General features: G+C 36.8%; 3 protein-coding genes across 6 annotated transcripts in view; 2 read left to right on the plus strand and 1 right to left on the minus strand.

Annotated features, from left to right (window-relative positions):
• LOC128014210 (ATP-binding cassette sub-family C member 8) overlaps nucleotides 1-351 on the plus strand; it is a 71,499-nt gene extending 71,148 nt beyond the window's left edge. The window contains exon 40 of the mRNA XM_052597592.1: nucleotides 99-351. Coding sequence (XP_052453552.1) covers nucleotides 99-236 — 138 coding nt within the window. The 3' untranslated portion in view covers nucleotides 237-351. The remainder of the gene's footprint in view (nucleotides 1-98) is intronic.
• A 630-nt stretch (nucleotides 352-981) lies between these two features.
• On the plus strand, nucleotides 982-4,849 carry LOC128014214 (ATP-sensitive inward rectifier potassium channel 11-like). Its single transcript, XM_052597601.1, has one exon. The coding sequence runs from the start codon at nucleotides 1,586-1,588 to the stop codon at nucleotides 2,723-2,725; it is 1,140 nt and encodes a 379-aa protein (XP_052453561.1). The 5' UTR covers nucleotides 982-1,585; the 3' UTR covers nucleotides 2,726-4,849.
• A 660-nt stretch (nucleotides 4,850-5,509) lies between these two features.
• The window catches only part of LOC128014215 (MOB kinase activator 2-like), a 40,690-nt gene continuing 32,895 nt past the window's right edge, over nucleotides 5,510-13,304 (minus strand). For all 4 annotated transcript variants that reach the window (XM_052597604.1, XM_052597603.1, XM_052597605.1 and 1 more), the window contains exons 3-5: nucleotides 12,398-12,491; nucleotides 8,712-8,836; nucleotides 5,510-7,273 (exon numbers count right to left, since the gene is read on the minus strand). In XM_052597604.1, coding sequence (XP_052453564.1) covers nucleotides 7,002-7,273; nucleotides 8,712-8,836; nucleotides 12,398-12,491 — 491 coding nt within the window. In that variant the 3' untranslated portion in view covers nucleotides 5,510-7,001. The remainder of the gene's footprint in view (nucleotides 7,274-8,711; nucleotides 8,837-12,397; nucleotides 12,492-13,304) is intronic.

The raw sequence follows: 13,304 nt of genomic DNA on the forward strand, positions 1-13,304 counted from the left end.
CAGCATGACGACGACTGAATGCTTTTAATGATTGAGAGGCATTTATCCTGCTCAAACAAAGTCTGGCCACTTGAACTCCATTGTGTGTTTTTCCACAGCACCGTGTGCACACCATCCTGAACGCAGACCTGGTGATTGTGATGAAGAGAGGAGTCATCCTGGAGTTTGACCAGCCCGAGGTTCTCCTCAGTCAAGATGACAGTGTGTTTGCCTCGTTCGTCAGAGCCGACAAATAAACCAGAGACCCTCGACTGAAAGTGCAATTGAACCGTCAATAATGAATAATTTATTACTTCGATTATCATCACATTTGTAAATAAAATATTAATCATTTATTAATAAAAAAAATATAAACAACTTTTATGCTTATTTTGATTTTCTCCCTTTTATTTTTTATATTGATATATATGATATATGTATATAGATGTGTGTGTGTGTCTCTCTCTCTCTCTATATATATATATATATGTATATATAGATGTGTGTGTGGGGGGGTGTCTCTCTTTCTATATATATATATGGATATGTGTGTGTGTGTGTGTGTGTCTCTCTCTCTCTATATATAGATGTATAGATGTGTGTGTGTGTGTGTGTGTGTGTGTACTGAAATACAACTTTTAATAGGTTATATTTACAATCCTCTTTTTCATCAAGTTAAAAAATAATTCTAATATATAATGTAATGTTACTTTTTTGTAAATAGATTAGGTTAAGGTGGAAATTAACAAAACAAAACATATAATATAATGTAATAAATATATGCTTTTTTTCAAATGTCTGTTAAAAAGCTAGCTTTTAATTATTTTAAAAATCAATATAATATAAACAATGCTCTTTTTAATAGAGTAAGTAAAAAGTTACAAATGAACAAAACAATGTTATGTAATATGCTATGATATGATATAATATAACACGCTTTTTAGACACGTCTATTTTCAAAAGCAAAAAAAAACATATATATATATATATATAGGTCCAAATATAACACATTGATATAATTCTCTTTTTAAAAGACTGGTTAAAAGTGAGAAATACAACTTCAAAATACAAACAATATAATTATATAATTCTCTTTTTAATAGGCTAGGTTAAAAAGCTAGAAATAATAATAATAAAAGATATATTATATCACTACGTTATATTAAACAACAATGCTAGTTTAGGATAAAAAGTTACAAAATAAATAAAAATAAATAGTTATATTAGTACTGCTCTTAAGCTCTTAACATGATATACTTCAACAGTACAGCATTGCTGACTACAGCTTATATGTGGAGTCCTCGCTGTGAAGAGTGTATCGTTCAGCCTAGCGTGCGTTTAATTGTTAATGCAGAGCGGTTTCTAACTGTGCTAAAGATCGCGTTTAGCACGCATGCCCTGTGCAGAACGAGTCACACTGTCCGTCCCAAAGTCACATCTGAGAGGATGTGCGAGAAAATATCCGGTTGCAGTTGACAGACAGCGGCAGCAGGAGAAGGAGCACCAAAAGCGGCGTCTTCCCTCGGGACCGCCTCACCTCCTGTGAGCGAGTGCGCAGAGTTTACGACTTAATAACGCAGCCGTGACATTATAGCATGGACCAGCTATGTTGTCCAGAAAAGGACTCATTCCCGAGGACTACCTGCTGACCCGCTTGGCGGAGGATGTGTTGCAGCCAAAATTCAAGACTAAACAGCGGAAAGCGCGATTCGTCGCCAAGAACGGAACGTGCAACGTCGCGCACACGAACATTCGCGAACAAGGACGCTTTCTCCAGGACGTCTTCACTACTCTAGTGGACCTAAAATGGCTTCACACGCTCCTGATCTTCACCATGTCGTTCCTGTGCAGTTGGCTCTTGTTCGGGATGATCTGGTGGCTCATCGCGTTCGCGCACGGAGATCTGGACGTGAAGGGGGACGACTTTGTGCCGTGCGTAACAGACATCCACTCGTTCTCCTCCGCCTTTCTGTTCTCCATCGAAGTCCAGGTGACTATCGGCTTTGGCGGGCGCGTGATCACGGAGGAGTGCGTGTCGGCTATCGTGATACTGATCCTCCAAAACATCGTAGGTCTGGTGATCAATGCCATCATGCTGGGATGCATCTTCATGAAAACGGCGCAAGCGAACCGGCGCGCGGAGACGCTCATCTTCAGCAAGCACGCGGTTATCACCGTCAGAAACAACAAACTGTGCTTCATGTTTCGTCTTGGGGACTTGAGGAAGAGCATGATCATCAGTGCCACCGTGCACGTGCAGGTGGTGCGCAAGACCGTCACCAATGAAGGCGAGATCGTGCCTTTGGACCAGATAGACATCCAGATGGACAACCCTGTGGGCACCAACAGCATCTTCCTGGTGTCCCCCCTCATCATCAGTCACGTCATTGATAAAAACAGCCCTCTGTATGATTTATCAGCGGCGGATCTGCAGCAGGAGGACATCGAGGTGATCGTCGTTCTGGAGGGCGTGGTGGAGACCACCGGCATCACCACCCAAGCGCGGACCTCTTACCTGTCCGACGAGATCCTGTGGGGTCACAGGTTCGTGCCTACGGTGTCTGAGGAGGACGGGATGTACGCGGTGGACTATTCGAAGTTTGGAAACACCGTAAAAGTGGCGACGCCGAGCTGCAGCGCGCGCGCTCTGGATGAGGCGGGAGGGATGGAGAGCGTCAGACTGAAGGAGTCCAGCGGCGCGTCAGTAAGGAGGAGAACCAGACACCAAGACACCAAAGAACTGTGAATGTACTGCCTTTAACCTCCGGACACACACACACACACACAATACTGTATATTGGAAGACCCACGTCTACTGAACAGGTTTGACTACTTTAGTAATTTCCATGTGTATAATCTTAATGTTTAAGCATATAATGATATTCAAGGGAATTGTGTTCTTCTCATTTTAAAGCAACAGTTTGGTCCATTTTCTGTTCTAACACACCAATGCCTCTGTGTATAAGGCAAGGTTCAAAAAGAAATGACTGATTGAGTCAGCGTGGAAGAGCTCTGGTGGGACTTTAAATGCAGACCTCGAGCCCCAAACTCACCACCAAACACCAACGACTTGTACATACACTATACTGCCAAAAGTATTGGCACCCCTTCAAAAGGCACTTCCAAAACTGTGGCAACCAAGATGAAAACATTTAAAAACTGTATTTTCATCTCTGTTGCAACAGTTTTGGAAGTGTCTAGAATGACTGTACCCATATATACAAGTCGTTGGTGTTTGGTGATGAGGTTTGGGCTCAAGGTCTGCGAATCTGCGATTAAAGTCACTCCAGAGGTTTCTGCAGACCAGTCAAGTTCTTCTACACTGACTCAATCAGTCATTTCTTTTCGAACCTCACCTTATACCTCATACTCATGCAAATTACTAAAGTAGTCACAACTGTTCAGTAAAGGTGATTTATTGTGTGTGTGTGTGTGTGTGTGTGTGTACAATGGTGGATAAAATTATTAGAACACCTGACAGATCTGAAATCATTAACCTTCTGTGCCTCCTAAACATGATTTCATTTCATAATGTTCATGAAACAAGCAGATGGTTGCTCTGAGCACAAAAAATATCAGATGAAGCGAGTCATACTGTTTTTATCCACCGTTAACACTTGGAATATTTGGTGTGTCCACCTTTTGCAGCATTTACAGCAGCACATCTCTGCCTAGTGTCAATATATTTCCTGAGAACTTCAACAATAATGTTATCTCATGCATTCTGCAACTCAAGCCAAAGGATTTCCTTTGAATGTACAATAATAGACGTCTAGTTTATTTTCAACCCATGGGAACTCGCCCCGAACTTGCTCGATGGGATCGAGGTCCAGACTTTGTGGGGACCGGTCCATCATTTTCAGTGTTCCAGCAGATTCCTTCCATCGCAGATAGTTCTGCCAATAGTTTGTTTTATGGTACGGCAATGGCCAAATCAACAAAAACAACTGAAACCTCTTAAATATTAAAGTGTTCTAATCATTTTGGCCACCATGGTATATAACTGTAACATATTACATTTAATTTATACACACACAGCTAATAGTTAATTTATAATTTACATTTTATTTAATTTTTTAAAAAATATTTTTATATTTGATGTTTCTCTATATGCTGCTTATTAATGAATTGTAATAATTGTGTGATATATTGTGATATATTTAACATTTGTATTTTTTTTTATAAAAATTTAATCTGAGAGTAGGCTAATACTATCTAAATTAATACAAATTAAATAAAAAATAAATAAATAATTTATAAATAAAATTAAAATGTATATTTTTAATGTAATGTTAATTATATCTATTTTTTCTATAAGTTGCTCTCTATATATTAATTCATAATAAACTATTATTCATAATAATACATTTTTGTTTAATATTTTAATTTCATTTGTAATCTAAATTTTAATCTGAGATGTCTTTACATCGCTATAAACAAAACTAGATATCTCCACGTAATTGGTAAGTCTCAGGAGGTTAATGCTGAAAAATACCACTACAGTAAAACATTAGACCAATATTAAATATTAATATTATATATTTTATTGAGGGTATTCAGTTCTAAGAAATACGTTAATGCTTTATATGCAGTTTTCTTCATATAAAGCTCTCTTGTTGAGAGATGCACGTCTGAATGAAGCTCTCAGGGTGTTGAAAGACAGCACGTGCTTTGAGGAAGCGCATGACGTTTCATAAAACCGCTGTTTATGCCTGTCTTGTTATATTAATAAACCAGCCTGTTTAATTGTGTTGTGTTCCTGTTTAAAACTTGCTGCTATCAAAGGTTTTGTTGTTGCTGTACTCCTACAGTATATTACAGCTAAAGGTTTATCGTATCGTTCTTAATTAGATGACTCTGATTTACCAGAACATAACTGCGTCTTAATTGAGAAACGCTGCCATCTTGTGGGTTGTGAAGTTGACCTACATTTTATTTAGCGTTAGCATGATTGTCTCTGTTGTATTCAGTTTAATTACACTGATATTCTTGACAGCTAGAGAGGGCGGTTTATATGATAATTCATTCTCTTACATGTCTAACACAAAAAGAAGCAACTTGGACATTTTTCCTTCATCACTTCACCTTGTTATTGCCTTACCAGTGTTTGTTCTCGTTTGTGTTTTTATGTCTTCAAAGCTGCTTCTTCGGCTGTACAGGCAGAAACAGTTTTTTTCTTCTCGTTGTGTCCGCTGGTAAAGCAGTATATGTAGTTGGTTCAGAGTAGTACACTACGCTCATAGCCTGTCTATAAAGGCCGCAGCCAATGAGCGCGAGGATACTCTGTGACGCAGGAGAAATGCGCGGTTTACGTCACTTCAACATGGCGATGCACACGAAAGGGCGACACTTTTATAGAGAACTATTTAGTAATAAGTATTGAGTAATTCTAGCCACCTCATTTGAGTGTGTATTATTCTAAGGAAGCTGTTTCTGCCACTGAATAAGAAAAAAAGGGTAATAGCATTTCTCAGAAAAAGTTAAAATTGCTAAATGAATTAAGTATAAAGAAAACAAAAACACTGAGAGATAAAAACTCACAAATGTTTAATTCGCAAGTGGGAAAAAAGAAGAAAAAAGTGAGAATTGCAAGAAAATAAGTAAAATTTCTAGGTTTGCATCTGGTAACTCTGGCGACTTTTCCCCCTCAGAATTGTAAAAAAATAAAGTCTGTAGTGTGAGCTAATGAGTCACACATTTCTTTTTTTAATTTTTTTTTTTTTTAATTCTGCAGCCGAAACAAGCTTCCACACCATTCAAAAGACTCTCCACAAAAACACAACACAGGCCTATTTCTTAATGTGCAATGCATTTTAAATGATCCCTAAACTACTGAATGCACTTTTAAGTAGGCTACGTAATTTCCAAGTCTGAACGAACAAACGAGTTTCAAAGGATGTCGATCCAATGATTGAGGACCATCTTTCCCTGTGACAGCAAGAAAATAAACAACACACCGAAGTAGCGTGGCATTTCTTGTTTTTATTTGATTATATTTCGCAGAGTTTAAAATATTAGGTGGCTTTTAACTTAGATTATTAAAACATAAAAAAGAAAGCAAGAAATGAAGAACTCTGCAAATAGATAAAGAGTACAAAATAAATAAAATAAGAAGGAGAGACGCTCTCTCGCTAAAGGCAATTACTGTGATTTTTTTAATTATACATATATATATATATATAGATATAGTTTCAATCTATTTCTCGTGAAACAAAAACTTAATGTGCATCTTCTACACACGTGGGCTGCCACAATATCCATGACCTCTGACAACTTAAAAAGAAAATAAATGAAATCAAGAATAAAGGTCATGACGCAGGAGGATGTGCTCATCAATGCAACACAGCAAGTCAACTGCCGCGCAGCAATCATCAGTCCGCGTCTGCAGCGTCTCTCAGAGCGAGCAGACAAGCAGATATCGCTAATATCCTTGTCGGAAACCTACAAAGCAACTCCAGACTTTCTCTAAAGCATCATTCAAACCATCAAACCCTTTATACATCATCGTAAAAGGCTAATAAGTACATCGGAAATCATTTAAAAACACAACACATAGATAACGATGGCTAGAATATGAAAAAAGAGAGATTTTGCACTCTGTGAAATAAGGCTGCAGTGATCATAAACGATCAGTCGGTACGTGACGTCACTCCCTCCACAAGGGGGAGCCAGAGGTCAACGATACGCTTCTAAACATTGTCGCGTATAAACAGACAATACCTTAGCTGTAAATCTAAGGCACTGGGGAGAGCCGAGCTGAAGCACCATTCCCTAAAAGAAAACCTCCGAGAGCGCATGCGCGAAAACGATAATAAAAATGCAAAGTAAAATATCAATTGTTCGAGTATAAACGAGAATGCAGACAGATTGTTTTCGTCCTGTAGGAAACTTTCACGTCAATCTGTGCTGGTACGAGAACTGAAGACCGCCGGCCCTCAGCCCCATGTTTTGATCAGTTCTCAGGAGAAACGGTGACGGAGGGGCCCGTCCGAGGAGGGTTTCGTCGTCCTCCAGCTCGAGGCTCATCTCTCGGTCACGTGGTTGTGTGAATGGGGCGGCAGGGGGGCGCACAGCACCTCCGACAGGTCGTCCATGATGCAGGTCTCCTTGGGCTCCACCAGGTTGAACTCTCTGACGAAGACGATGAAATGTGCGTACAGTGTGTTCAAGTGTCCCTGCAGCTCCAGAGCCACCGTCTCTTTAAAGTGAGCCCAGTAGATGTGAGCCAAGACGTGAAACAGATACCGGCAGACCTTCTTCACCAGAGACTCGAACGAGTTGGGGAAGTCCTTGCCTGAAAGCAAACCGAGATATCATTTAATAATAATAATAAACAAGTTTTGTTTTCATTTATTGTTTGATTGTTGTGTTTAGTAATACTTTAAAGAGAGTTAATGTTTAAAGGTATGTTTATAATGAGCCCAGCTATTTTTGCAGGCCTTTTTCAAACACTAACAAATCTGGAAATGTAGACTTAATTTGGTCATTTATCATTTGTGATATTTGTTTTCAATTTCATTGCATTTATCGCTTGCAAATTTAAATACATACTAAAAGTGCATGTTATTAAAATAACGTACAAGTAAAACGTTTCAGTCATGTTATTTACAGCTTATAAGTAATTTAAATGTTAATTGACTATTTAAATATCAGTAACAGGCTAGTATTACAAAAATGCTGATTTTATTATTATTACTTGCAATGATTTATATAGATTTTTTATTGGAATAAAAAAGTTTAAATATGTTCAATATTTTATTTACTATTTACTGCCATTGTTTATTTAGTATAATTAATATATTCTTTATTTTTTATTTTTATTATAGTCTTGGTTTAGTCATTGAGTTGAGATCTTTATATGTCTATACAGTATTATTTTTTTAGTTTATTTAATTGTATTTGAATTTTACTGTACATTTCTGCCATACAGACATCAGCTTGACAGTCAGTCACTTTACACTTACATTTTCTGTAAAGCTGCTTTGTAATGATTGGTATTGTGAAAAGCGCTATACAAATAAACTTGAACTGAATTTATTTATTTATTTATTTTTACTATTTAGTATAACTTGAACTTGAACTGAATTTATTTATTTATTTATTTTTACTATTTAAACTTTACACAAGAAAGGAAAAGGTTGCCTTGGCAATTATAACAAAACAAGGTTAATTTTTAAAAAGAGTGAGTGAAGTGACATTCAGCCAAGTATGGTGACCCATACTCAGAATTTGTGCTCTGCATTTAACCCATCCGAAATGCACACACACAGAGCAGTGAACACACACACACACACTGTGAACACACACCCGGAGCAGTGGGCAGCCATTTATGCTGCGGCGCCCGGGGAGCAGTTGGGGGTTCGATGCCTTGCTCAAGGGCACCTAAGTCGTGGTATTGAAGGTGGAGAGAGAGCTGTTCATGCACTACCCCCACCCACAATTCCGTCCGGCCTGAGACTAGAACTCACAACCCTTCGATTGGGAGTCCAACCCTCTAACCATTAGGCCACGACTTCCCCCATTGTATTTTATTGTATTATTTCAGTAAAAAATAAATAAAAAAATATATATAATTTCCTTCCTAGTTAAAATAAAACTAACATTCACATAACTCATTCTGCTCAATAAACACTAGAGGGAGCGACTGTTATAATGAATTTGACTTCAAACTGCCAAATCTCAACTCTTGTATTTCTCTAGTATGACCTCTAGAGGGCAGTGATCACACACACCGTATTTTGTGGGAAAGATTTCTTCGTCTGTCACTAATTTCTGCACAAAGGTCATGACGAGGTCGACGTACTGAGGCGCTGTGCACTTCGTCTTCTTCCCCCGCTCGTCATACCAGTAGTATATCCTGTAAGAGAGAAGACGAACAGTGAAGATGACTAACTCGACCACTTCAGAACAAACAAAGTGATCTTTACGGTTTTAAATGTACTAAACACACAGCTCCTATCAGCATGTTAAGGAGGACTGCTCATGACGGCAGTGAGTTTGGGAGGGTAGCGTGGGTTTGAGGGGCTGTAGACATTACAGATCTCTAGGAATGCAGACTGAACGCATAACTGAGCGCTCAACGGACGAGCAGCTCAAACACCAGATGAACGTTTAACTGAAATAACCGTCACGGTAACTAATGACGCGCAGTCCGCACACGAACACAGACGCTGAGTGGACAGGTGAGGAAAAGCCCACATTAAGACACTCGTCTTAATGTTCCCAAATATCTGCACACGACACGCTTGAGGAACAGATTTTAGAGACGGATCCCAACAGCACACTGAATCTACCTGCGTAAAACTCTTCAACAAAACATGAAATATTAAGATCAAAAAGGCCTAACGTTACTGATCTTAACACTGTTATGAATTTTCAGTGTGTTTTATTAGAATATGTACAAAAGGAACACGTGTGTGTGATTTAATGTGATTCTACAATGATTCATAAACTTTTATTTATTTTTTAATATTGGTATTTCCTGACAATTTGTTTTCAAATTGCTTATATATAATGTATATTATATTCAATCTGGTTTATTTTTTGTTTGTTTCACAAACATTTAATTTATTTTACAAACTTCTGGTTTAACATACACTGCAGAAATGTCAAAATGAAAAACATTTTATAAACAAATTAAATAAAATGGTATTTTTTAAATGTATGCTCACAAGTGATGTTTACCGTAAGTTTTCCCCTTTATTTTTCATAACAAATGTTTTACTAATTTACCAGCCCCCCCCCCCCCCCCCCCCACAAATCATAAGACTCACATTTCACATTGTTTTTATTTATTTATTAAAACTGTTATTTTACTCGTCAATATTTGGCCCATGGTGACAATGACGATCTAATGATATCATAATCTGTGCAAAAAAAAAAAAATAAAAAAAAAAAAAAAAAATATATATATATATATATATATATATATATATATACACACATATAAAATGTACACAAAACAAGTACTGAATATTTGTTTTATACATTTTTTATTAAATGCTTTCATTGTTTAGAAATAAAAAGTCTATGAGACAACACAATTTATGTATAAAACTATTTGAAAAAGTAGACTATTTTGGTATTTATTTAGTTTAATTATTATGATAGGACAGATCAGAGCTGACAGGAAGTGAAGTGGGAGAGAGATGTGCACAGGGCTATCAGCACTGACATACATAAATGTTTAATAAAAATCAATCCATGGGAAAGTCAAGAAACAGCTACTACAAACACACATAAGCATACTAATAACACACCTCAACATATGAGCACATAAATAGCAATAAAATAGACATCAGGTCTATTTGTGCGTCACCGTCCCTCCCTTTCCTTTTCAACAGTAATTGATTTCTCAATGGACAGCGGTGGTGACGGTAAATACAGCTGGTGTTTTGATGAGCGCGCCCATCCTTGCCCTGCGAGGAATGCCTGAGGTGAGCGTGTAATTGTTAGGGTTTTGTGTGTTTGTTATTAACGTCCTTTAACGTCTGCCATGAATAGTCATGTATCTGGTTCTACAGGGTCAGTCTTTAGAGATTCACACCCAGGCGTCACTCCGGACCAACAGGGCGAACGAGTCGAGCAGCGATTTTTAAAGTCAACACGGTTGGCTTTGGGAATGTAGAGATGGAGGCACATCTTCCGTTTGACTTAGAATAGAGCTTCTACAATCACAGGCATTTCTGAAAATTCTACTTCTTCAGATTGTTTCACTTTAAATAGTCAAATCACAATCTAATTTTGAATGGATTTTTGTATAACGCTTGAGGGTGGACTATTTTATTAATTGTTTTATTAATTACACACCCTGAAGGCATCCTAGGTGTATATGACTTTCTTCTTTCAGATAAATCCAGTCAGAGTTATTTTAAAAATGGTCTTTGATCTTTCCAGCTGTTTGACATCACTCAGCGGGTGTTGCACTGCATCGGTCCTTTAGAAGTTTAATAAAAAGCTCATCCATTATAAAAGTGTCTCACACGGCTCCGGGGGGTGAACAAAGACCTTCTGTAGCGAAACAATGCATTTTTGTAAGAAACATATCCATATTCAAAACTTAATAATCACTTTAATCAAGCTTGTGATCACTGTTTTAAAGAGAAGCAGCTCTGGGCTGATGATGTTTGAGGTCAGTGTTGTGAATTCGCCTGTGCGTCTCGTGAAAACCAACGTTTGTTTACAGAAGCAAAGTTTTCTTACTTCAGCAAAGGAAAACCAGTCTCCTCTTGACTTGTATCGAAATCCTCCAACATTATTCTTTAAAAATCCTCATTTTTTTTACTTCTAATGAGTGACCGTTGTTTTTGTTTTTATCTCTCTGCTGCGTTTCCTCGTGCGTCACTTCTGAGCGGCTTAATTTTTGGATGAACTAACCCTTTAAACAATTTTATAGAAAGACAGTTTCCTTAAAAACTTTGTGATAATGACAGCACAAAATGACTTTATAAATAAAATAATAATCATTAACACTGTGGTTGAAAATTATAAATTAAATAAGTGCATAAATGTTATTTTTACATGTATATTTCTATATCTAAATGTAAATATTTTGCATTTTATTTTTATTTATATATTAGTTATATTAATAAAAGTGTTTAATAATGTATTTATTTCTTTTACACATATTTATTTGTATTTGTTTATATATGTATTTGTTTTTATGTGTATTTATAACAGTAATAATAATAACTCGCATACTAAATGCATTTTTAGAATAATAAGTTGTATTAATATTTATAATAATAATAATAGTAATTATTATTATTAATTACAATTATATGTATGCATTATAAATTATTGTTAAATTATAAAAAAATTATAAAATATTCTATTATTTTTAGGTAAAAATACAAAATTTTCAGAATATGCTATTTCGGAAATTTAAATGCACTCTTAAACAGTGCTCTTAAAATGAGTAAAACATTATTTGTGCTATCACTGAGCTGGTCAACACTAAAGCTGTAAGGTAGATGTTTCCTAAAGTAAATGTATAACTGATCTCTTTCATCCTATGTTTTGGTCCCCTGATCGTCCCAAACAACCCGTGAGAACATTTGTGAGAACTATTGGCCTTTAAGGTCATTTAATTACAAAGTCCCCGATTCTGAGAATAGTTCCCTTGTATTCTCGCATTCAAAACACATCTGAAAGCTCAACATGAACTGGCTTCAGTAAAATGTGGGTCAGCTTTCATTCCAGTCATGCATTAACCCCAATCAGACCCACAAACCCAGATTCACACGAAGACGGTGTGCTGATCTGGAATCTGGTCTTAAAATGACAAAAACACTGTAAATATGAGAAATATCTGATCCAGAAGCACTTCTCATAAAAGGAGGGTTCTGGAACTCGCCCCAGGACATGGAGGAAGAAAGAGCTAGAAAGTCAGACAAAAGAAAGAGAAAGAGAAACTTACGTGTTGCAGGCCGTCATGGCTTGACATGTGTCCCCAGTGCAAAACTCTGAGATCGTGCTATACTGCAGATTTATGAGATTGAAGAAGGTTGTTGCTGCAAATGACAAAAGAAAAGTTTGACAAAAGGGACATTGGAAAAGTTGAGACAAACAAATGTGGTAATTAATATTGCTATTTAAATATAACAGGCTCATAACTATTAAGACATGGAAAATACAGCTGCAAATGGACTTTGGGTTTTCATTTGAAATGTGGCAGTCACTGCGTTCACTGCCCTGAATATTCTTCCATAAAAGACTATGGCTCTGTTTGAAAACCAAATAGGTGCTCTATGAAGGCAGCATTTTAAGACCTCATAGTCACTCGTGGTGTAAAGTGTCTGATAAAACCAGCCTACGCTGCTTGTCTGGTCTCAGCTGGTTTAAGCTGGACATCTGGTCTCCCAGCCTGATCAGCTGAAGAAGTGGTGAAACCCCTCGAAAACCAGTCTGTTTTATTTTTAGACCAATTAAAATCAGTCAACCATCCTTAGTTAGTCCAGTTATTTTTCATCAGGGCTGTTCAAAACATAGCAAATAAATTATAATGGCTTATTAAATACCATTTATTCTGAAGCAGGAGATCCCAGAATGCACTATGACAAGCTTAAAAAATACAAGATGGTGGACGAGGCGTTTGTTCAAATCATTAACCCAAAAGATTAGCATTAGCAATTTCAATTAGCAAGCTGGATGAACACTAGTTAGAAATCACTACATAACCAAATTTATTTTACAGGAAATAAAATTTTCTTCATGATCAAACTTTGTTTACAATTTTATTTAATTATCCTGTCATTAGCTTAGCAACATGCTAACATAAAACTTGAAAGTATTTGTGAAGTGATTCTGTAAGGGTTTGTTCAAAT

This window comes from Carassius gibelio, chromosome B25, assembly GCF_023724105.1.
Source record: "Carassius gibelio isolate Cgi1373 ecotype wild population from Czech Republic chromosome B25, carGib1.2-hapl.c, whole genome shotgun sequence".
In the NCBI taxonomy this organism is placed as follows: domain Eukaryota; kingdom Metazoa; phylum Chordata; class Actinopteri; order Cypriniformes; family Cyprinidae; genus Carassius; species Carassius gibelio.

What these genes read in the sequence shown, in the direction of transcription:
- LOC128014214 (XM_052597601.1), top strand. Translation starts at nt 1,586, where the DNA reads ATGTTGTCCAGAAAAGGACTCATTCCCGAGGACTACCTGCTGACCCGC.